Genomic DNA, 19,939 nt, shown 5'->3' with positions numbered 1-19,939 from the left:
GTTCGTACGTGTGGAGGTTTGTGTTGTTTTGTTTGTTTCCAGAAATGTTGTTTGTATGAACTTTGGCTTCCAGAGACAGAGGACAGAACTGAACCTTTAACTTTGAATCAAACTGACTTTTAGAAACACCTCCCCCCTCCACACACTCCTCACCTCCTCCTCTTCTCCTCCTCTCCTCCTCCTCTTCTTCTCTGGTCTGAGGTGTCTCCTGCTGTGTCTCCCCCTGTAGGACAACACCTGTCGATGCACTTTGATGCTTTCCACCACCAGGTCAGCGACCTCCCTCCAGCTCTCCCTGCGCGCTCCTTAAGAAAGGTACCCTCCTCCTCTTCCTCCTCCTCTTCCTCCTCTTCCTCCTCCTCTTCCTCCTCCTCCTCTTCCTCACTCCTGCTGCCTGTCTGTCTGTCTGCACTCCTTCAGAAAGACACCTCACTATCTTAGTGTCCGTAGTTTGAGTTCTTCTGCTCGACATGATTTCTTTAAATCAAACGTGTTTTTATTTTATTCAGATTCATTTTATATCTTTAAAATATAAAAATACAACTTTCAGGATAAAAACAGCAGAACGAATGTGAGTCCAAACTGAAAGACAAGACGACCGGAGAAAGAAGCCAAATCAGTCTCAGTGTGTTTCAGAGTGAAGCTGCTTCCTGTTTGTGGTTTCTTCTCTTCTTCTGCTTCCTGTTAGTTTCATTCACTGTTGTCTCTTCGTGTTCTTCTTTCTCACTTCCCTGTTTGTCAGTTTGATTCCTAAACACAAGAAAAAGATTTAACGTGTTCAGTTCATCTTTCTTCTGGAAACACTGTGAGGCTTTAGATAAACTGATTATTATTGGGATCATAAAACTCACAGATCAGATCAGCTGGTCTACGAGGATCCAGACTATTCTTATGTTTGTTATCGTCCCAAAAATATTGGAGTCTGAAGTCTGTAAACCATCAAAAATACTAAATGTTATACTTTTACTTTATAGTAATTTAATGTTTTTTTTTCTTCATAAAAACACAAGATTCAAATAATAAGGAAATGAAAGATTGTATTTATATTGATGAAAACATCTCATCATTATTATTATTAATGATGTATATTAATGAGCTCGTGTTCAAAACATCTCCTTCAAACTACTGGATTTATTCTAGTTTATCACCAAAACTACATTTTACAGATGACCTGTGAACGCATCATGATAACGTTATAATGTAGCTTCAGCCAGTACTCATGTTCACTGAGCAGAGCCTGAAGGCATCATGATGTCACTGAAGTGAACCTCTGTTGGTTAGCCGTTAGCGGTGCTGCTAACGCTACTAGCTCTCCTCTGATTGGTTGTTTACAATGAAACATGATCAGAGATCAGAGACTAGAAACACAATAAAACTTTATTTACACTGATGGTGGTTAACGTTAGACTGTGAGCGGGTCAGTAGATCAGAGAGATGATTCTTCAGGCTCTCACTGTCTGTCCTTCACCAGCTCATCACATAATAATAATAATAATAATAATAATAATAATAATAATAAACCTCTCTCTCCAGTCTCCCCTGCACCCTATACCTGCCTCGCCCACCAGTCCTCAGTCCATCCTGGATGGCAGTAGCTCCACCCTGTCGGGCAGCGCCAGCTCCGGCGTCTCCTCCCTCGGCGAGAGCAACTTCGGCGGCGCCTCCTCCTCCGACCCCCCCGCCACGGACACCCTGGAGTCCGTCCCCGGCAGCCAGACCTGGACCACCGACCAGGAGGACCTGGACTCTCCTTACCAGCCCGTCAGGTACAGCGTCTCCGAGCCAGAAGTCCCGGACGGAGTCAAACCCGCGCCCTGCCGCAGCCACTCCGCCCCGGGAGGCGTCGCCGCCGCCCAGGCGGGGGTTCAAATCCAGCCCCAGCCCCAACACCTCTACTACCACCACCAGCACCACTTCCACCCGCACTACCTCCCCCACCACCCGCCTCTCTACAGCCTCCACGAGCCTCCTCCGGCCCTGCCCCCCAAACCCTACCTCAGAGACCTCAGGGAGGGCTGCATCCCCGAGGAGGACCCCCTGAACAACCAGTCCGCCGCTCCTCCCGCGCCGCGGCCGATGCCGCGCAAGATCTCCCAGCCCATCATCGCGGCCACCAAGGAGGAGCAGGCGAAAGTAGCGTGGGAGCACGGCGTCAGCGAGGAGTGAGGAACTCAACTTTTCAGAGGAGAGGAAGAAGGAAGGAAGGAAGGATAGGAAGGAAAGGAACGAAGGAAAGGAGAACTAAAGCTGAGAGAAACAAACCAAACCAGTCAGAGGAGTTCTAACCTCCGTGTCCAACATCTGGAACTGTGTTTCCTGTGATGCTGCATCTTTATATACGAGCACATCGAGCCCGGTGTGTCTGAGCCGCTGGGTCAACGTTTCATCAACAACGTGATTCAAAAACATCGTTCAGGAGGTTTAAGAGTTAAAAGTAAGAATCAAACCGTGTTGTTTGCAAAACATACAATAATCATAATTTATTGAAATGCAGTCAGAGTGATTCATGAGAAGAAGTCCTGACCGACCAATCAGACGACCCGCTGAGTCCTCCACTCATTCAACAGCTGGAACAAGTTGTTTTATATTTTGCATTCGTCTCTAACACAATATTTAGAAGTAAATCGTTCATTTATATTTAATCCGTTTTACGTTTGATTGAAGGTCAGAACGTAGAAATATGCAAGATGAGCGTCTGAAGAAGTTTCATTCCACAAATTCAGAAGAAGCTAAATAATAAAAGATAGAAATACGTTTATAGAGAAGCTATAATGAATATACACTTCTTTTCTATTTTGTAATGAAAGTGACGACTGTACATTTTTTACAGTGTTTTGTACGCACGTCCGTCCACCGAAGGTCAAAGTTGAAACGTTCACTCGCTGAAGTCTTCTGGTTTAGTTTTGTTTTTAGGAATGTGAAACGTTTAATGACTCTGATATGAGCTGAGCTGAGACCAGCTGTTGGGTTCTGACCAGAGAAGAAGACCTTTGACTTTTGACCTGTGTGACCCACAGGCCTCTCGAATACAAAGGAAACTCAAAATGTATAATGAGATGGACGCTGACGTTCTGCACCGTGTTTGGTTTGCTGCTCGGTGTGATGAGGTCTGAAGATGCTGAACGCTGACGTTTGATTGACAGCTGATGTGACGTCATGACGATGGCTGGATTCCACTCCGTCCTGATGACAGAGGGGGGAGGAGCTAAATGGAACGCAGCCATCGTTAGGACACCTGTGACTCTGACCTTTAGTCTGGAGTTAACTCTGACTGTTAGAGGAAAATGTTCCCAGTGGAGAAGAAACAGAAGCTTTTATTGTGAAGGTTCAGCTGCGTTTCTCTGTTCAGGTGTTTAAATATCTGAACATCCTGAACAGAGAAACACTCGACTCTGTTAGTGAGACTTCATCACTTTGTGGCCTTTTTTACATTGACTTACATCCAGTAGAACGTCTCTAGTAGAACGTCTCCAGTAGAACGTCTCCAGTAGAACGTCTCCAGTAGAACGTCTCCAGTAGAACGTCTCCAGTAGAACGTCTTCAGTAGAACGTCTCCAGTAGAACGTCTCCAGTGTGACTCCACACGTGACACCAGGTTTACGTTCTACATGTTTCATGTTCCTCATTTCAACTGAAACGAGTCGCTTCATGGAAATAAACTAAATATATTAAATAACATTGAGCATCGTCTTCACCTCAGGAGCAAACTCACAGATTATATTTTACGTTCTGGTTAAAAACATCTTTTTAATGATTAACACACGACAGGAAGTAGAAGCAGCAGACGAGATGAGACGCAGAGCAGCTGAGGACAAACTAAGAATACTGTGAGGAACATTTCATTCATTTATATTAATTCTGATCCAGAGTTCACAGAGTTCTGTGTCGGTGGATTAACGAGCGACCTGTGAATAACTTTCCTCTTTAGAACATAATGATTGTTGATTTGGAGCCGACGGTGTTCAACGTGTTTAAACAGTAAAGTTTATTCATTCAGTGTCCAGTTTATTAGGTACAGCGAGCGACACTCATCAAGACATGAAGGTTATAATATTCACCTCATTGATATGCATGGAGGGGTGGACAAAATAATAGAAACGCCTGTCGGTTCATCGTGCTTCAAAATGATCCAAACTAAAAAAACACTGAACATCATCAGCCTGATGAAGGGAGGAGGAGTCACAGGACTCCATCAGGTTTAGCTCGGTGTACCTAATAAAACGGTGTTTAATCAAAACCTTAGTGAAGAAAACTGACTGAACACAATCATCCAGACTTTCACACGTCTGAGAATAAGAAACTATGCAAAGTCCTCACAGAGGAGGAAGGCTCGAGTTCTATTTCTTTAAGCTTTGAAGTTGTTGTTCCTGCACTACATGCATGTTTCAGAGCAGGGACATGCTACATGCTACATGCTACATGCCGGTACGTTATTACAGGGACAGAAGCCGAGTGTAAGCAGACGGTAGGGAGGAAGGTGAGGAAGATGAGGAGCACATGAGCACGTCGTCACACTAAAACCACTGAACACACACGTGTGTGTTTGTACTGTAATGGATCAAAAGAGGAAGAGGAGGAGGAGGAAGAGGAGGCTTGATTTCTACTACTGATCAAAAAGGGGAAACCTTGTAAACATGTAGATCGTCTCGACTTGTACTTTCTGATGTGAACGAGTTTTTAAACAGACAACAGTTCCTTTTGTCTTATTTCAGGTTTATTATTTATGTGTTTTGCATCGATGACTGAAGCAGCAGCGAGTTCCTCTGTGAAGTGATGCTAATCGCTGTTTCTTGTAAATATCAATCTTTGTTGTGTTAGCATGGGTATAAACTGTGACGTGTATAACAGTAGATGTAAATACTCACGTTTTCTTTCCTACTCACTAAAGAAACCTGCCGTGTTGTGGATTCATGATTAATGAGAAACATTAAACGATGTTTTATTGACTCAGATGTGATTCAGCCCTCTGTCATTTATACACACACACACACACACACACACATTCTTCTCGGCGAGGTTGCATCTTCTCCCGTAAGTCTTTGATCTCCGTATGACGAGCTGCAGCAAAGAAGAGTCAACGTCACATGGTCTGAAAGAACAGACGTGATTCTAATGATCCACATGAACACATGAAACTCTCTGGATCATCTTTCATAAATCTGTAAACACACATGAATGCAGCTGTTGGGGTTTCGTGATGTGCTGGGAGCAGAGAGCTCAGGAGCAGAACTGCAGGATCGTCTGAGTCTAAGTTTCACACCAAACCTCGTGGGACGCTAAGTGTTTTCATCCAAACTCAACACTGGGCTCTCATTGGACGAGACAGCCCAGGACTTCCTCTGCTGCAACTCTGCCCGTCCCTGAAACCACAAAACTCTGCAGAACCCCCCAAACTCTGGGCCAGTCCACGAGGTTCCAGTCGCATGCAAAGAAGCACAACTTTGCTTCTGAAATAAATCCGAGGTTATCGTCTCCATTTCGCTGCACGAACTAAAGATTAACTTTGAGCCCCGTTGTCATAAGGATGCAGAAGTTACTTTACTTTTTTAGTTACTTTTTAGTTACTTTACCTTTAGAGTTACTTTTTCAGTTACTTTACTTTTAAAGTTACTTTACTTTTAAAGTTACTTTTTTAGTTACTTTATTTTTAAAGTTACTTTTTTAGTTACTTTACTTTTAAAGTTACTTTTTTAGTTACTTTGTTTTTATTTGAAAAACTCTTATTCCGTATCCCTGTAGTGTTGATTCAGAGTAAGCACTGCATTAATTACAACACCTTGCACATTTGGAAAACCAAAACTACACATATCTTTAATTTCAACCAACATATAAACAGTACAGTACACTACCTTACAGGTTTGGCGAATAGAAGTCTGTGTTCAGTGCATAATGTGCATGGCATGGGAGAAGATACATTCATCACCAGGTTGACCACAGCTGGCCGCTTCACTCCTCTGTGTCGGAGCTGTCTGCTGCGTCGGTGTTGTGGGTCAGCATGTAGTTGTCGATGGAGGGGCAGTTGTGGATGGAGTAACGCAGACGCTCAGCGAGGATGGCCTGGCTCGTGTAAGGGGGCAGGCGAAACAGGAAGAAGCAGGTCTGTGCAGTAGGGAGGCCGTTGACGGGCTGTAGGACATGATAGGGGGAAAAAGTTTAGTAGTTTGTACTATTGATATGTTTGCCCTCGTCAACAGGCTCGTTATTTCCGTTAGCGATGACCTCACCCTATCAACCTTGATGATTTGGAACTTCTGCGTGATATCAGCTGGGTTGGAAGGCAACCTGGACCGGCCAGAGACGAAACGGAGGAAAAGCACTCGCTCCTCATTGGTGAACTCCTCCAGGCTACCTAATGTTCATCAGGCCTTATCCCGCCTTTCTGTCCTGCTGTAAAACTGTCACCTTACTCTCCTGATATCAAAGCCTTTTTGTACTACTGCACCTGACCTGCATATAGTTTGATTTATTTTAGGTACTGAAGTTGTAAAAGTTCCTTTTAAAAGAAAATGCCTTTTGTAAATAGTAATTACTGCAATTTAAATATTTTCCTTTATTGTTTTTATATTATGCATATAAGAACATGAAAGTGTATTTTATTACAGACGTATTGTTTTTACCTTGTTTTCATCGGTCAGTTTATGTATTGGATGCTTCTGGACTTCCGTGTGTTCAGTGAATTATGTGCAAATGCAGTAAAGAAAAGAATTTAATGATGAAACCCAATTGTGTTTTTTCAGTTTGTTCTACTGGGGTTAAAGTCGAAAAACAGTCAAAAAAGTCATTCAATCAGGAGAGACTTCATTAGAATTTCACAATAATTTATTACACATTGTACAAATGTGAATAGTGCAACGTCTTTGGCGATTGGACTCCATGCTGAAGGAAGACAATCGATGTTGATGAAGGGAGTTGCTGCGGAGTTATAAACAGCATAGTATAGGATGTCGAAAAAAGTCATGAAAAAGTCAGTGTACCATGTCGAAAAGTCATAACTTTACTTAAGTTACTTTATTTTTAAAGTTGCTCTTAAAGTTACTTTACTTTTAAAGTTACTTTTTTAGTTACTTTACTTTTAAAGTTACTTTTTTAGTTACTTTACTTTTTAGTTACTTTTTTAGTTACTTTACTTTTAAAGTTACTTTTTTAGTTACTTTACTTTTTTAGTTACTTTTAAAGTTACTTTACTTTTAAAGTTACTTTTTTAGTTACTTTACTTTTTTAGTTACTTTTAAAGTTACTTTACTTTTAAAGTTACTTTTTTAGTTACTTTGTTTTTATTTGAAAAACTCTTATTCCGTATCCCTGTAGTGTTGATTCAGAGTAAGCACTGCATTAATTACAACACCTTGCACATTTGGAAAACCAAAACTACACATATCTTTAATTTCAACCAACATATAAACAGTACAGTACACTACCTTACAGGTTTGGCGAATAGAAGTCTGTGTTCAGTGCATAATGTGCATGGCATGGGAGAAGATACATTCATCACCAGGTTGACCACAGCTGGCCGCTTCACTCCTCTGTGTCGGAGCTGTCTGCTGCGTCGGTGTTGTGGGTCAGCATGTAGTTGTCGATGGAGGGGCAGTTGTGGATGGAGTAACGCAGACGCTCAGCGAGGATGGCCTGGCTCGTGTAAGGGGGCAGGCGAAACAGGAAGAAGCAGGTCTGTGCAGTAGGGAGGCCGTTGACGGGCTGTAGGACATGATAGGGGGAAAAAGTTTAGTAGTTTGTACTATTGATATGTTTGCCCTCGTCAACAGGCTCGTTATTTCCGTTAGCGATGACCTCACCCTATCAACCTTGATGATTTGGAACTTCTGCGTGATATCAGCTGGGTTGGAAGGCAACCTGGACCGGCCAGAGACGAAACGGAGGAAAAGCACTCGCTCCTCATTGGTGAACTCCTCCAGGCTACCTAATGTTCATCAGGCCTTATCCCGCCTTTCTGTCCTGCTGTAAAACTGTCACCTTACTCTCCTGATATCAAAGCCTTTTTGTACTACTGCACCTGACCTGCATATAGTTTGATTTATTTTAGGTACTGAAGTTGTAAAAGTTCCTTTTAAAAGAAAATGCCTTTTGTAAATAGTAATTACTGCAATTTAAATATTTTCCTTTATTGTTTTTATATTATGCATATAAGAACATGAAAGTGTATTTTATTACAGACGTATTGTTTTTACCTTGTTTTCATCGGTCAGTTTATGTATTGGATGCTTCTGGACTTCCGTGTGTTCAGTGAATTATGTGCAAATGCAGTAAAGAAAAGAATTTAATGATGAAACCCAATTGTGTTTTTTCAGTTTGTTCTACTGGGGTTAAAGTCGAAAAACAGTCAAAAAAGTCATTCAATCAGGAGAGACTTCATTAGAATTTCACAATAATTTATTACACATTGTACAAATGTGAATAGTGCAACGTCTTTGACGATTGGACTCCATCCTGAAGGAAGACAATCGATGTTGATGAAGGGAGTTGCTGCGGAGTTATAAACAGCATAGTATAGGATGTCGAAAAAAGTCATGAAAAAGTCAGTGTACCATGTCGAAAAGTCATAACTTTACTTAAGTTACTTTATTTTTAAAGTTGCTTTTTTAGTTACTTTACTTTTAAAGTTACTTTTTTAGTTACTTTACTTTTTTAGTTACTTTTAAAGTTACTTTACTTTTAAAGTTACTTTTTCAGTTACTTTACTTTTAAAGTTACTTTTTTAGTTACTTTACTTTTTTAGTTACTTTTTTAGTTACTTTACTTTTAAAGTTACTTTTTTATAGTTACTTTACTTTTTTAGTTACTTTTTTAGTTACTTTACTTTTAAAGTTACTTTTTTAGTTACTTTACTTTTTAGTTACTTTTTTAGTTACTTTACTTTTAAAGTTACTTTTTTAGTTACTTTACTTTTTAGTTACTTTTTTAGTTACTTTACTTTTTTAGTTACTTTTAAAGTTACTTTACTTTTAAAGTTACTTTTTTAGTTACTTTACTTTTTTAGTTACTTTTAAAGTTACTTTACTTTTAAAGTTACTTTTTTAGTTACTTTATTTCTATTTGAAAAACTCTTATTCCGTATCCCTGTAGTGTTGATTCAGAGTAAGCGCTGCATTAATTACAACACCTTGCACATTTGGAAAACCAAAACTACACATATCTTTAATTTCAACCAACATATAAACAGTACAGTACACTGCCTTACAGGTTTGGCGAATAGAAGTCTGTGTTCAGTGCATAATGTGCATGGCATGGGAGAAGATACATTCATCACCAGGTTGACCACAGCTGGCCGCTTCACTCCTCTGTGTCGGAGCTGTCTGCTGCGTCGGTGTTGTGGGTCAGCATGTAGTTGTCGATGGAGGGGCAGTTGTGGATGGAGTAACGCAGACGCTCAGCGAGGATGACCTGGCTCGTGTAAGGGGGCAGGCGAAACAGGAAGAAGCAGGTCTGTGCAGTAGGGAGGCCGTTGACGGGCTGTAGGACATGATAGGGGGAAAAAGTTTAGTAGTTTGTACTATTGATATGTTTGCCCTCGTCAACAGGCTCGTTATTTCCGTTAGCGATGACCTCACCCTATCAACCTTGATGATTTGGAACTTCTGCGTGATATCAGCTGGGTTGGAAGGCAACCTGGACCGGCCAGAGACGAAACGGAGGAAAAGCACTCGCTCCTCATTGGTGAACTCCTCCAGGCTACCTAATGTTCATCAGGCCTTATCCCGCCTTTCTGTCCTGCTGTAAAACTGTCACCTTACTCTCCTGATATCAAAGCCTTTTTGTACTACTGCACCTGACCTGCATATAGTTTGATTTATTTTAGGTACTGAAGTTGTAAAAGTTCCTTTTAAAAGAAAATGCCTTTTGTAAATAGTAATTACTGCAATTTAAATATTTTCCTTTATTGTTTTTATATTATGCATATAAGAACATGAAAGTGTATTTTATTACAGACGTATTGTTTTTACCTTGTTTTCATCGGTCAGTTTATGTATTGGATGCTTCTGGACTTCCGTGTGTTCAGTGAATTATGTGCAAATGCAGTAAAGAAAAGAATTTAATGATGAAACCCAATTGTGTTTTTTCAGTTTGTTCTACTGGGGTTAAAGTCGAAAAACAGTCAAAAAAGTCATTCAATCAGGAGAGACTTCATTAGAATTTCACAATAATTTATTACACATTGTACAAATGTGAATAGTGCAACGTCTTTGGCGATTGGACTCCATGCTGAAGGAAGACAATCGATGTTGATGAAGGGAGTTGCTGCGGAGTTATAAACAGCATAGTATAGGATGTCGAAAAAAGTCATGAAAAAGTCAGTGTACCATGTCGAAAAGTCATAACTTTACTTAAGTTACTTTATTTTTAAAGTTGCTCTTAAAGTTACTTTACTTTTAAAGTTACTTTTTTAGTTACTTTACTTTTAAAGTTACTTTTTTAGTTACTTTACTTTTAAAGTTACTTTTTTAGTTACTTTACTTTTTAGTTACTTTTTTAGTTACTTTACTTTTTTAGTTACTTTTAAAGTTACTTTACTTTTAAAGTTACTTTTTTAGTTACTTTGCTTTTAAAGTTACTTTTTTAGTTACTTTACTTTTAAAGTTACTTTTTTAGTTACTTTACTTTTTAGTTACTTTTTTAGTTACTTTACTTTTAAAGTTACTTTTTTAGTTACTTTGCTTTTAAAGTTACTTTTTTAGTTACTTTACTTTTAAAGTTACTTTTTTAGTTACTTTACTTTTAAAGTTACTTTTTTAGTTACTTTACTTTTAAAGTTACTTTTTTAGTTACTTTACTTTTTAGTTACTTTTTTAGTTACTTTACTTTTAAAGTTACTTTTTTAGTTACTTTACTTTTTTAGTTACTTTTAAAGTTACTTTACTTTTAAAGTTACTTTTTTAGTTACTTTACTTTTTTAGTTACTTTTAAAGTTACTTTACTTTTTTAGTTACTTTTTTAGTTACTTTATTTCTATTTGAAAAACTCTTATTCCGTATCCCTGTAGTGTTGATTCAGAGTGAGCACTGCATTAATTACAACACCTTGCACATTTGGAAAACCAAAACTACACATATCTTTAATTTCAACCAACATATAAACAGTACAGTACACTGCCTTACAGGTTTGGCGAATAGAAGTCTGTGTTCAGTGCATAAAGTCTGTGTTCAGTGCATAATGTGCATGGCATGGGAGAAGATACATTCATCACCAAAAAAGTCATTCAATCAGGAGAGACTTCATTAGAATTTCACAATAATTTATTACACATTGTACAAATGTGAATAGTGCAACGTCTTTGACGATTGGACTCCATCCTGAAGGAAGACAATCGATGTTGATGAAGGGAGTTGCTGCGGAGTTATAAACAGCATAGTATAGGATGTCGAAAAAAGTCATGAAAAAGTCAGTGTACCATGTCGAAAAGTCATAACTTTACTTAAGTTACTTTATTTTTAAAGTTGCTCTTAAAGTTACTTTACTTTTAAAGTTACTTTTTTAGTTACTTTACTTTTAAAGTTACTTTTTTAGTTACTTTACTTTTTTAGTTACTTTACTTTTAAAGTTACTTTTTTAGTTACTTTACTTTTTAGTTACTTTTTTAGTTACTTTACTTTTTTAGTTACTTTTAAAGTTACTTTACTTTTAAAGTTACTTTTTTAGTTACTTTGCTTTTAAAGTTACTTTTTTAGTTACTTTACTTTTAAAGTTACTTTTTTAGTTACTTTGCTTTTAAAGTTACTTTTTTAGTTACTTTACATTTTAGTTACTTTTTTAGTTACTTTACTTTTAAAGTTACTTTTTTAGTTACTTTACTTTTAAAGTTACTTTTTTAGTTACTTTACTTTTAAAGTTACTTTTTTAGTTACTTTGCTTTTAAAGTTACTTTTTTAGTTACTTTACTTTTAAAGTTACTTTTTTAGTTACTTTACTTTTTAGTTACTTTTTTAGTTACTTTACTTTTAAAGTTACTTTTTTAGTTACTTTACTTTTTAGTTACTTTTTTAGTTACTTTACTTTTAAAGTTACTTTTTTAGTTACTTTACTTTTTAGTTACTTTTTTAGTTACTTTACTTTTAAAGTTACTTTTTTAGTTACTTTACTTTTTTAGTTACTTTTAAAGTTACTTTACTTTTAAAGTTACTTTTTTAGTTACTTTATTTCTATTTGAAAAACTCTTATTCCGTATCCCTGTAGTGTTGATTCAGAGTAAGCGCTGCATTAATTACAACACCTTGCACATTTGGAAAACCAAAACTACACATATCTTTAATTTCAACCAACATATAAACAGTACAGTACACTACCTTACAGGTTTGGCGAATAGAAGTCTGTGTTCAGTGCATAATGTGCATGGCATGGGAGAAGATACATTCATCACCAGGTTGACCACAGCTGGCCACTTCACTCCTCTGTGTCGGAGCTGTCTGCTGCGTCGGTGTTGTGGGTCAGCATGTAGTTGTCGATGGAGGGGCAGTTGTGGATGGAGTAACGCAGACGCTCAGCGAGGATGACCTGGCTCGTGTAAGGGGGCAGGCGAAACAGGAAGAAGCAGGTCTGTGCAGTAGGGAGGCCGTTGACGGGCTGTAGGACATGATAGGGGGAAAAAGTTTAGTAGTTTGTACTATTGATATGTTTGCCCTCGTCAACAGGCTCGTTATTTCCGTTAGCGATGACCTCACCCTATCAACCTTGATGATTTGGAACTTCTGCGTGATATCAGCTGGGTTGGAAGGCAACCTGGACCGGCCAGAGACGAAACGGAGGAAAAGCACTCGCTCCTCATTGGTGAACTCCTCCAGGCTACCTAATGTTCATCAGGCCTTATCCCGCCTTTCTGTCCTGCTGTAAAACTGTCACCTTACTCTCCTGATATCAAAGCCTTTTTGTACTACTGCACCTGACCTGCATATAGTTTGATTTATTTTAGGTACTGAAGTTGTAAAAGTTCCTTTTAAAAGAAAATGCCTTTTGTAAATAGTAATTACTGCAATTTAAATATTTTCCTTTATTGTTTTTATATTATGCATATAAGAACATGAAAGTGTATTTTATTACAGACGTATTGTTTTTACCTTGTTTTCATCGGTCAGTTTATGTATTGGATGCTTCTGGACTTCCGTGTGTTCAGTGAATTATGTGCAAATGCAGTAAAGAAAAGAATTTAATGATGAAACCCAATTGTGTTTTTTCAGTTTGTTCTACTGGGGTTAAAGTCGAAAAACAGTCAAAAAAGTCATTCAATCAGGAGAGACTTCATTAGAATTTCACAATAATTTATTACACATTGTACAAATGTGAATAGTGCAACGTCTTTGGCGATTGGACTCCATGCTGAAGGAAGACAATCGATGTTGATGAAGGGAGTTGCTGCGGAGTTATAAACAGCATAGTATAGGATGTCGAAAAAAGTCATGAAAAAGTCAGTGTACCATGTCGAAAAGTCATAACTTTACTTAAGTTACTTTATTTTTAAAGTTGCTCTTAAAGTTACTTTACTTTTAAAGTTACTTTTTTAGTTACTTTACTTTTAAAGTTACTTTTTTAGTTACTTTACTTTTTTAGTTACTTTACTTTTAAAGTTACTTTTTTAGTTACTTTACTTTTTAGTTACTTTTTTAGTTACTTTACTTTTTTAGTTACTTTTAAAGTTACTTTACTTTTAAAGTTACTTTTTTAGTTACTTTGCTTTTAAAGTTACTTTTTTAGTTACTTTACTTTTAAAGTTACTTTTTTAGTTACTTTACTTTTTAGTTACTTTTTTAGTTACTTTACTTTTAAAGTTACTTTTTTAGTTACTTTACTTTTAAAGTTACTTTTTTAGTTACTTTACTTTTAAAGTTACTTTTTTAGTTACTTTGCTTTTAAAGTTACTTAGTTACTTTACTTTTAAAGTTACTTTTTTAGTTACTTTACTTTTTAGTTACTTTTTTAGTTACTTTACTTTTAAAGTTACTTTTTTAGTTACTTTACTTTTTTAGTTACTTTTAAAGTTACTTTACTTTTAAAGTTACTTTTTTAGTTACTTTACTTTTTTAGTTACTTTTAAAGTTACTTTACTTTTTTAGTTACTTTTTTAGTTACTTTATTTCTATTTGAAAAACTCTTATTCCGTATCCCTGTAGTGTTGATTCAGAGTAAGCACTGCATTAATTACAACACCTTGCACATTTGGAAAACCAAAACTACACATATCTTTAATTTCAACCAACATATAAACAGTACAGTACACTGCCTTACAGGTTTGGCGAATAGAAGTCTGTGTTCAGTGCATAAAGTCTGTGTTCAGTGCATAATGTGCATGGCATGGGAGAAGATACATTCATCACCAAAAAAGTCATTCAATCAGGAGAGACTTCATTAGAATTTCACAATAATTTATTACACATTGTACAAATGTGAATAGTGCAACGTCTTTGGCGATTGGACTCCATCCTGAAGGAAGACAATCGATGTTGATGAAGGGAGTTGCTGCGGAGTTATAAACAGCATAGTATAGGATGTCGAAAAAAGTCATGAAAAAGTCAGTGTACCATGTCGAAAAGTCATAACTTTACTTAAGTTACTTTATTTTTAAAGTTGCTTTTTTAGTTACTTTACTTTTAAAGTTACTTTTTTAGTTACTTTACTTTTTTAGTTACTTTTAAAGTTACTTTACTTTTAAAGTTACTTTTTCAGTTACTTTACTTTTAAAGTTACTTTTTTAGTTACTTTACTTTTTTAGTTACTTTTTTAGTTACTTTACTTTTAAAGTTACTTTTTTATAGTTACTTTACTTTTTTAGTTACTTTTTTAGTTACTTTACTTTTAAAGTTACTTTTTTAGTTACTTTACTTTTTAGTTACTTTTTTAGTTACTTTACTTTTAAAGTTACTTTTTTAGTTACTTTACTTTTTAGTTACTTTTTTAGTTACTTTACTTTTTTAGTTACTTTTAAAGTTACTTTACTTTTAAAGTTACTTTTTTAGTTACTTTACTTTTTTAGTTACTTTTAAAGTTACTTTACTTTTAAAGTTACTTTTTTAGTTACTTTATTTCTATTTGAAAAACTCTTATTCCGTATCCCTGTAGTGTTGATTCAGAGTAAGCGCTGCATTAATTACAACACCTTGCACATTTGGAAAACCAAAACTACACATATCTTTAATTTCAACCAACATATAAACAGTACAGTACACTACCTTACAGGTTTGGCGAATAGAAGTCTGTGTTCAGTGCATAATGTGCATGGCATGGGAGAAGATACATTCATCACCAGGTTGACCACAGCTGGCCGCTTCACTCCTCTGTGTCGGAGCTGTCTGCTGCGTCGGTGTTGTGGGTCAGCATGTAGTTGTCGATGGAGGGGCAGTTGTGGATGGAGTAACGCAGACGCTCAGCGAGGATGGCCTGGCTCGTGTAAGGGGGCAGGCGAAACAGGAAGAAGCAGGTCTGTGCAGTAGGGAGGCCGTTGACGGGCTGTAGGACATGATAGGGGGAAAAAGTTTAGTAGTTTGTACTATTGATATGTTTGCCCTCGTCAACAGGCTCGTTATTTCCGTTAGCGATGACCTCACCCTATCAACCTTGATGATTTGGAACTTCTGCGTGATATCAGCTGGGTTGGAAGGCAACCTGGACCGGCCAGAGACGAAACGGAGGAAAAGCACTCGCTCCTCATTGGTGAACTCCTCCAGGCTACCTAATGTTCATCAGGCCTTATCCCGCCTTTCTGTCCTGCTGTAAAACTGTCACCTTACTCTCCTGATATCAAAGCCTTTTTGTACTACTGCACCTGACCTGCATATAGTTTGATTTATTTTAGGTACTGAAGTTGTAAAAGTTCCTTTTAAAAGAAAATGCCTTTTGTAAATAGTAATTACTGCAATTTAAATATTTTCCTTTATTGTTTTTATATTACGCATATAAGAACATGAAAGTGTATTTTATTACAGACGTATTGTTTTTACCTTGTTTTCATCGGTCAGTTTATGTATTGGATGCTTCTGGACTTCCGTGTGTTCAGTGAATTATGTGCAAATGCAGTAAAGAAAAGAATTTAATGATGAAACCCAATTGTGTTTTTTCAGTTTGTTCTACTGGGGTTAAAGTCGAAAAACAGTCAAAAAAGTCATTCAATCAGGAGAGACTTCATTAGAATTTCACAATAATTTATTACACATTGTACAAATGTGAATAGTGCAACGTCTTTGGCGATTGGACTCCATGCTGAAGGAAGACAATCGATGTTGATGAAGGGAGTTGCTGCGGAGTTATAAACAGCATAGTATAGGATGTCGAAAAAAGTCATGAAAAAGTCAGTGTACCATGTCGAAAAGTCATAACTTTACTTAAGTTACTTTATTTTTAAAGTTGCTCTTAAAGTTACTTTACTTTTAAAGTTACTTTTTTAGTTACTTTACTTTTAAAGTTACTTTTTTAGTTACTTTACTTTTAAAGTTACTTTTTTAGTTACTTTACTTTTTAGTTACTTTTTTAGTTACTTTACTTTTTTAGTTACTTTTAAAGTTACTTTACTTTTAAAGTTACTTTTTTAGTTACTTTGCTTTTAAAGTTACTTTTTTAGTTACTTTACTTTTAAAGTTACTTTTTTAGTTACTTTACTTTTTAGTTACTTTTTTAGTTACTTTACTTTTTAGTTACTTTTTTAGTTACTTTACTTTTAAAGTTACTTTTTTAGTTACTTTACTTTTAAAGTTACTTTTTTAGTTACTTTACTTTTAAAGTTACTTTTTTAGTTACTTTACTTTTTTAGTTACTTTACTTTTAAAGTTACTTTTTTAGTTACTTTACTTTTTAGTTACTTTTTTAGTTACTTTACTTTTTTAGTTACTTTTAAAGTTACTTTACTTTTAAAGTTACTTTTTTAGTTACTTTGCTTTTAAAGTTACTTTTTTAGTTACTTTACTTTTAAAGTTACTTTTTTAGTTACTTTACTTTTTAGTTACTTTTTTAGTTACTTTACTTTTAAAGTTACTTTTTTAGTTACTTTACTTTTAAAGTTACTTTTTTAGTTACTTTACTTTTAAAGTTACTTTTTTAGTTACTTTGCTTTTAAAGTTACTTAGTTACTTTACTTTTAAAGTTACTTTTTTAGTTACTTTACTTTTTAGTTACTTTTTTAGTTACTTTACTTTTAAAGTTACTTTTTTAGTTACTTTACTTTTTTAGTTACTTTTAAAGTTACTTTACTTTTAAAGTTACTTTTTTAGTTACTTTACTTTTTTAGTTACTTTTAAAGTTACTTTACTTTTTTAGTTACTTTTTTAGTTACTTTATTTCTATTTGAAAAACTCTTATTCCGTATCCCTGTAGTGTTGATTCAGAGTAAGCACTGCATTAATTACAACACCTTGCACATTTGGAAAACCAAAACTACACATATCTTTAATTTCAACCAACATATAAACAGTACAGTACACTGCCTTACAGGTTTGGCGAATAGAAGTCTGTGTTCAGTGCATAAAGTCTGTGTTCAGTGCATAATGTGCATGGCATGGGAGAAGATACATTCATCACCAAAAAAGTCATTCAATCAGGAGAGACTTCATTAGAATTTCACAATAATTTATTACACATTGTACAAATGTGAATAGTGCAACGTCTTTGGCGATTGGACTCCATCCTGAAGGAAGACAATCGATGTTGATGAAGGGAGTTGCTGCGGAGTTATAAACAGCATAGTATAGGATGTCGAAAAAAGTCATGAAAAAGTCAGTGTACCATGTCGAAAAGTCATAACTTTACTTAAGTTACTTTATTTTTAAAGTTGCTTTTTTAGTTACTTTACTTTTAAAGTTACTTTTTTAGTTACTTTACTTTTTTAGTTACTTTTAAAGTTACTTTACTTTTAAAGTTACTTTTTCAGTTACTTTACTTTTAAAGTTACTTTTTTAGTTACTTTACTTTTTTAGTTACTTTTTTAGTTACTTTACTTTTAAAGTTACTTTTTTATAGTTACTTTACTTTTTTAGTTACTTTTTTAGTTACTTTACTTTTAAAGTTACTTTTTTAGTTACTTTACTTTTTAGTTACTTTTTTAGTTACTTTACTTTTAAAGTTACTTTTTTAGTTACTTTACTTTTTAGTTACTTTTTTAGTTACTTTACTTTTTTAGTTACTTTTAAAGTTACTTTACTTTTAAAGTTACTTTTTTAGTTACTTTACTTTTTTAGTTACTTTTAAAGTTACTTTACTTTTAAAGTTACTTTTTTAGTTACTTTATTTCTATTTGAAAAACTCTTATTCCGTATCCCTGTAGTGTTGATTCAGAGTAAGCGCTGCATTAATTACAACACCTTGCACATTTGGAAAACCAAAACTACACATATCTTTAATTTCAACCAACATATAAACAGTACAGTACACTACCTTACAGGTTTGGCGAATAGAAGTCTGTGTTCAGTGCATAATGTGCATGGCATGGGAGAAGATACATTCATCACCAGGTTGACCACAGCTGGCCGCTTCACTCCTCTGTGTCGGAGCTGTCTGCTGCGTCGGTGTTGTGGGTCAGCATGTAGTTGTCGATGGAGGGGCAGTTGTGGATGGAGTAACGCAGACGCTCAGCGAGGATGGCCTGGCTCGTGTAAGGGGGCAGGCGAAACAGGAAGAAGCAGGTCTGTGCAGTAGGGAGGCCGTTGACGGGCTGTAGGACATGATAGGGGGTAAAAGTTTAGTAGTTTGTACTATTGATATGTTTGCCCTCGTCAACAGGCTCGTTATTTCCGTTAGCGATGACCTCACCCTATCAACCTTGATGATTTGGAACTTCTGCGTGATATCAGCTGGGTTGGAAGGCAACCTGGACCGGCCAGAGACGAAACGGAGGAAAAGCACTCGCTCCTCATTGGTGAACTCCTCCAGGCTACCTAATGTTCATCAGGCCTTATCCCGCCTTTCTGTCCTGCTGTAAAACTGTCACCTTACTCTCCTGATATCAAAGCCTTTTTGTACTACTGCACCTGACCTGCATATAGTTTGATTTATTTTAGGTACTGAAGTTGTAAAAGTTCCTTTTAAAAGAAAATGCCTTTTGTAAATAGTAATTACTGCAATTTAAATATTTTCCTTTATTGTTTTTATATTATGCATATAAGAACATGAAAGTGTATTTTATTACAGACGTATTGTTTTTACCTTGTTTTCATCGGTCAGTTTATGTATTGGATGCTTCTGGACTTCCGTGTGTTCAGTGAATTATGTGCAAATGCAGTAAAGAAAAGAATTTAATGATGAAACCCAATTGTGTTTTTTCAGTTTGTTCTACTGGGGTTAAAGTCGAAAAACAGTCAAAAAAGTCATTCAATCAGGAGAGACTTCATTAGAATTTCACAATAATTTATTACACATTGTACAAATGTGAATAGTGCAACGTCTTTGGCGATTGGACTCCATGCTGAAGGAAGACAATCGATGTTGATGAAGGGAGTTGCTGCGGAGTTATAAACAGCATAGTATAGGATGTCGAAAAAAGTCATGAAAAAGTCAGTGTACCATGTCGAAAAGTCATAACTTTACTTAAGTTACTTTATTTTTAAAGTTGCTCTTAAAGTTACTTTACTTTTAAAGTTACTTTTTTAGTTACTTTACTTTTAAAGTTACTTTTTTAGTTACTTTACTTTTAAAGTTACTTTTTTAGTTACTTTACTTTTTAGTTACTTTTTTAGTTACTTTACTTTTTTAGTTACTTTTAAAGTTACTTTACTTTTAAAGTTACTTTTTTAGTTACTTTGCTTTTAAAGTTACTTTTTTAGTTACTTTACTTTTAAAGTTACTTTTTTAGTTACTTTACTTTTTAGTTACTTTTTTAGTTACTTTACTTTTTAGTTACTTTTTTAGTTACTTTACTTTTAAAGTTACTTTTTTAGTTACTTTACTTTTAAAGTTACTTTTTTAGTTACTTTACTTTTAAAGTTACTTTTTTAGTTACTTTACTTTTTTAGTTACT

At 35.6% G+C, this 19,939-nt stretch overlaps 1 protein-coding gene across 1 annotated transcript in view; it reads left to right on the top strand.

Moving 5' to 3' along the window:
* LOC306694008 (dedicator of cytokinesis protein 3-like) overlaps positions 1-2,166 on the top strand; it is a gene marked incomplete at both ends in the record, with an annotated part of 93,052 nt that extends 90,886 nt beyond the window's left edge. Inside the window, 2 exons of the mRNA XM_079156702.1 lie at positions 230-315; positions 1,534-2,166. Of these exons, the coding sequence (XP_079012828.1) occupies positions 230-315; positions 1,534-2,166 (719 nt within the window). The remainder of the gene's footprint in view (positions 1-229; positions 316-1,533) is intronic.
* Between the last annotated feature and the right edge of the window lie 17,773 nt (positions 2,167-19,939).

This window comes from Pholis gunnellus (genome assembly GCF_910591455.1).
Source record: "Pholis gunnellus genome assembly, chromosome: 3".
NCBI lineage: Eukaryota > Metazoa > Chordata > Actinopteri > Perciformes > Pholidae > Pholis > Pholis gunnellus.
This window is presented reverse-complemented; position numbering and strand designations above follow the sequence as displayed.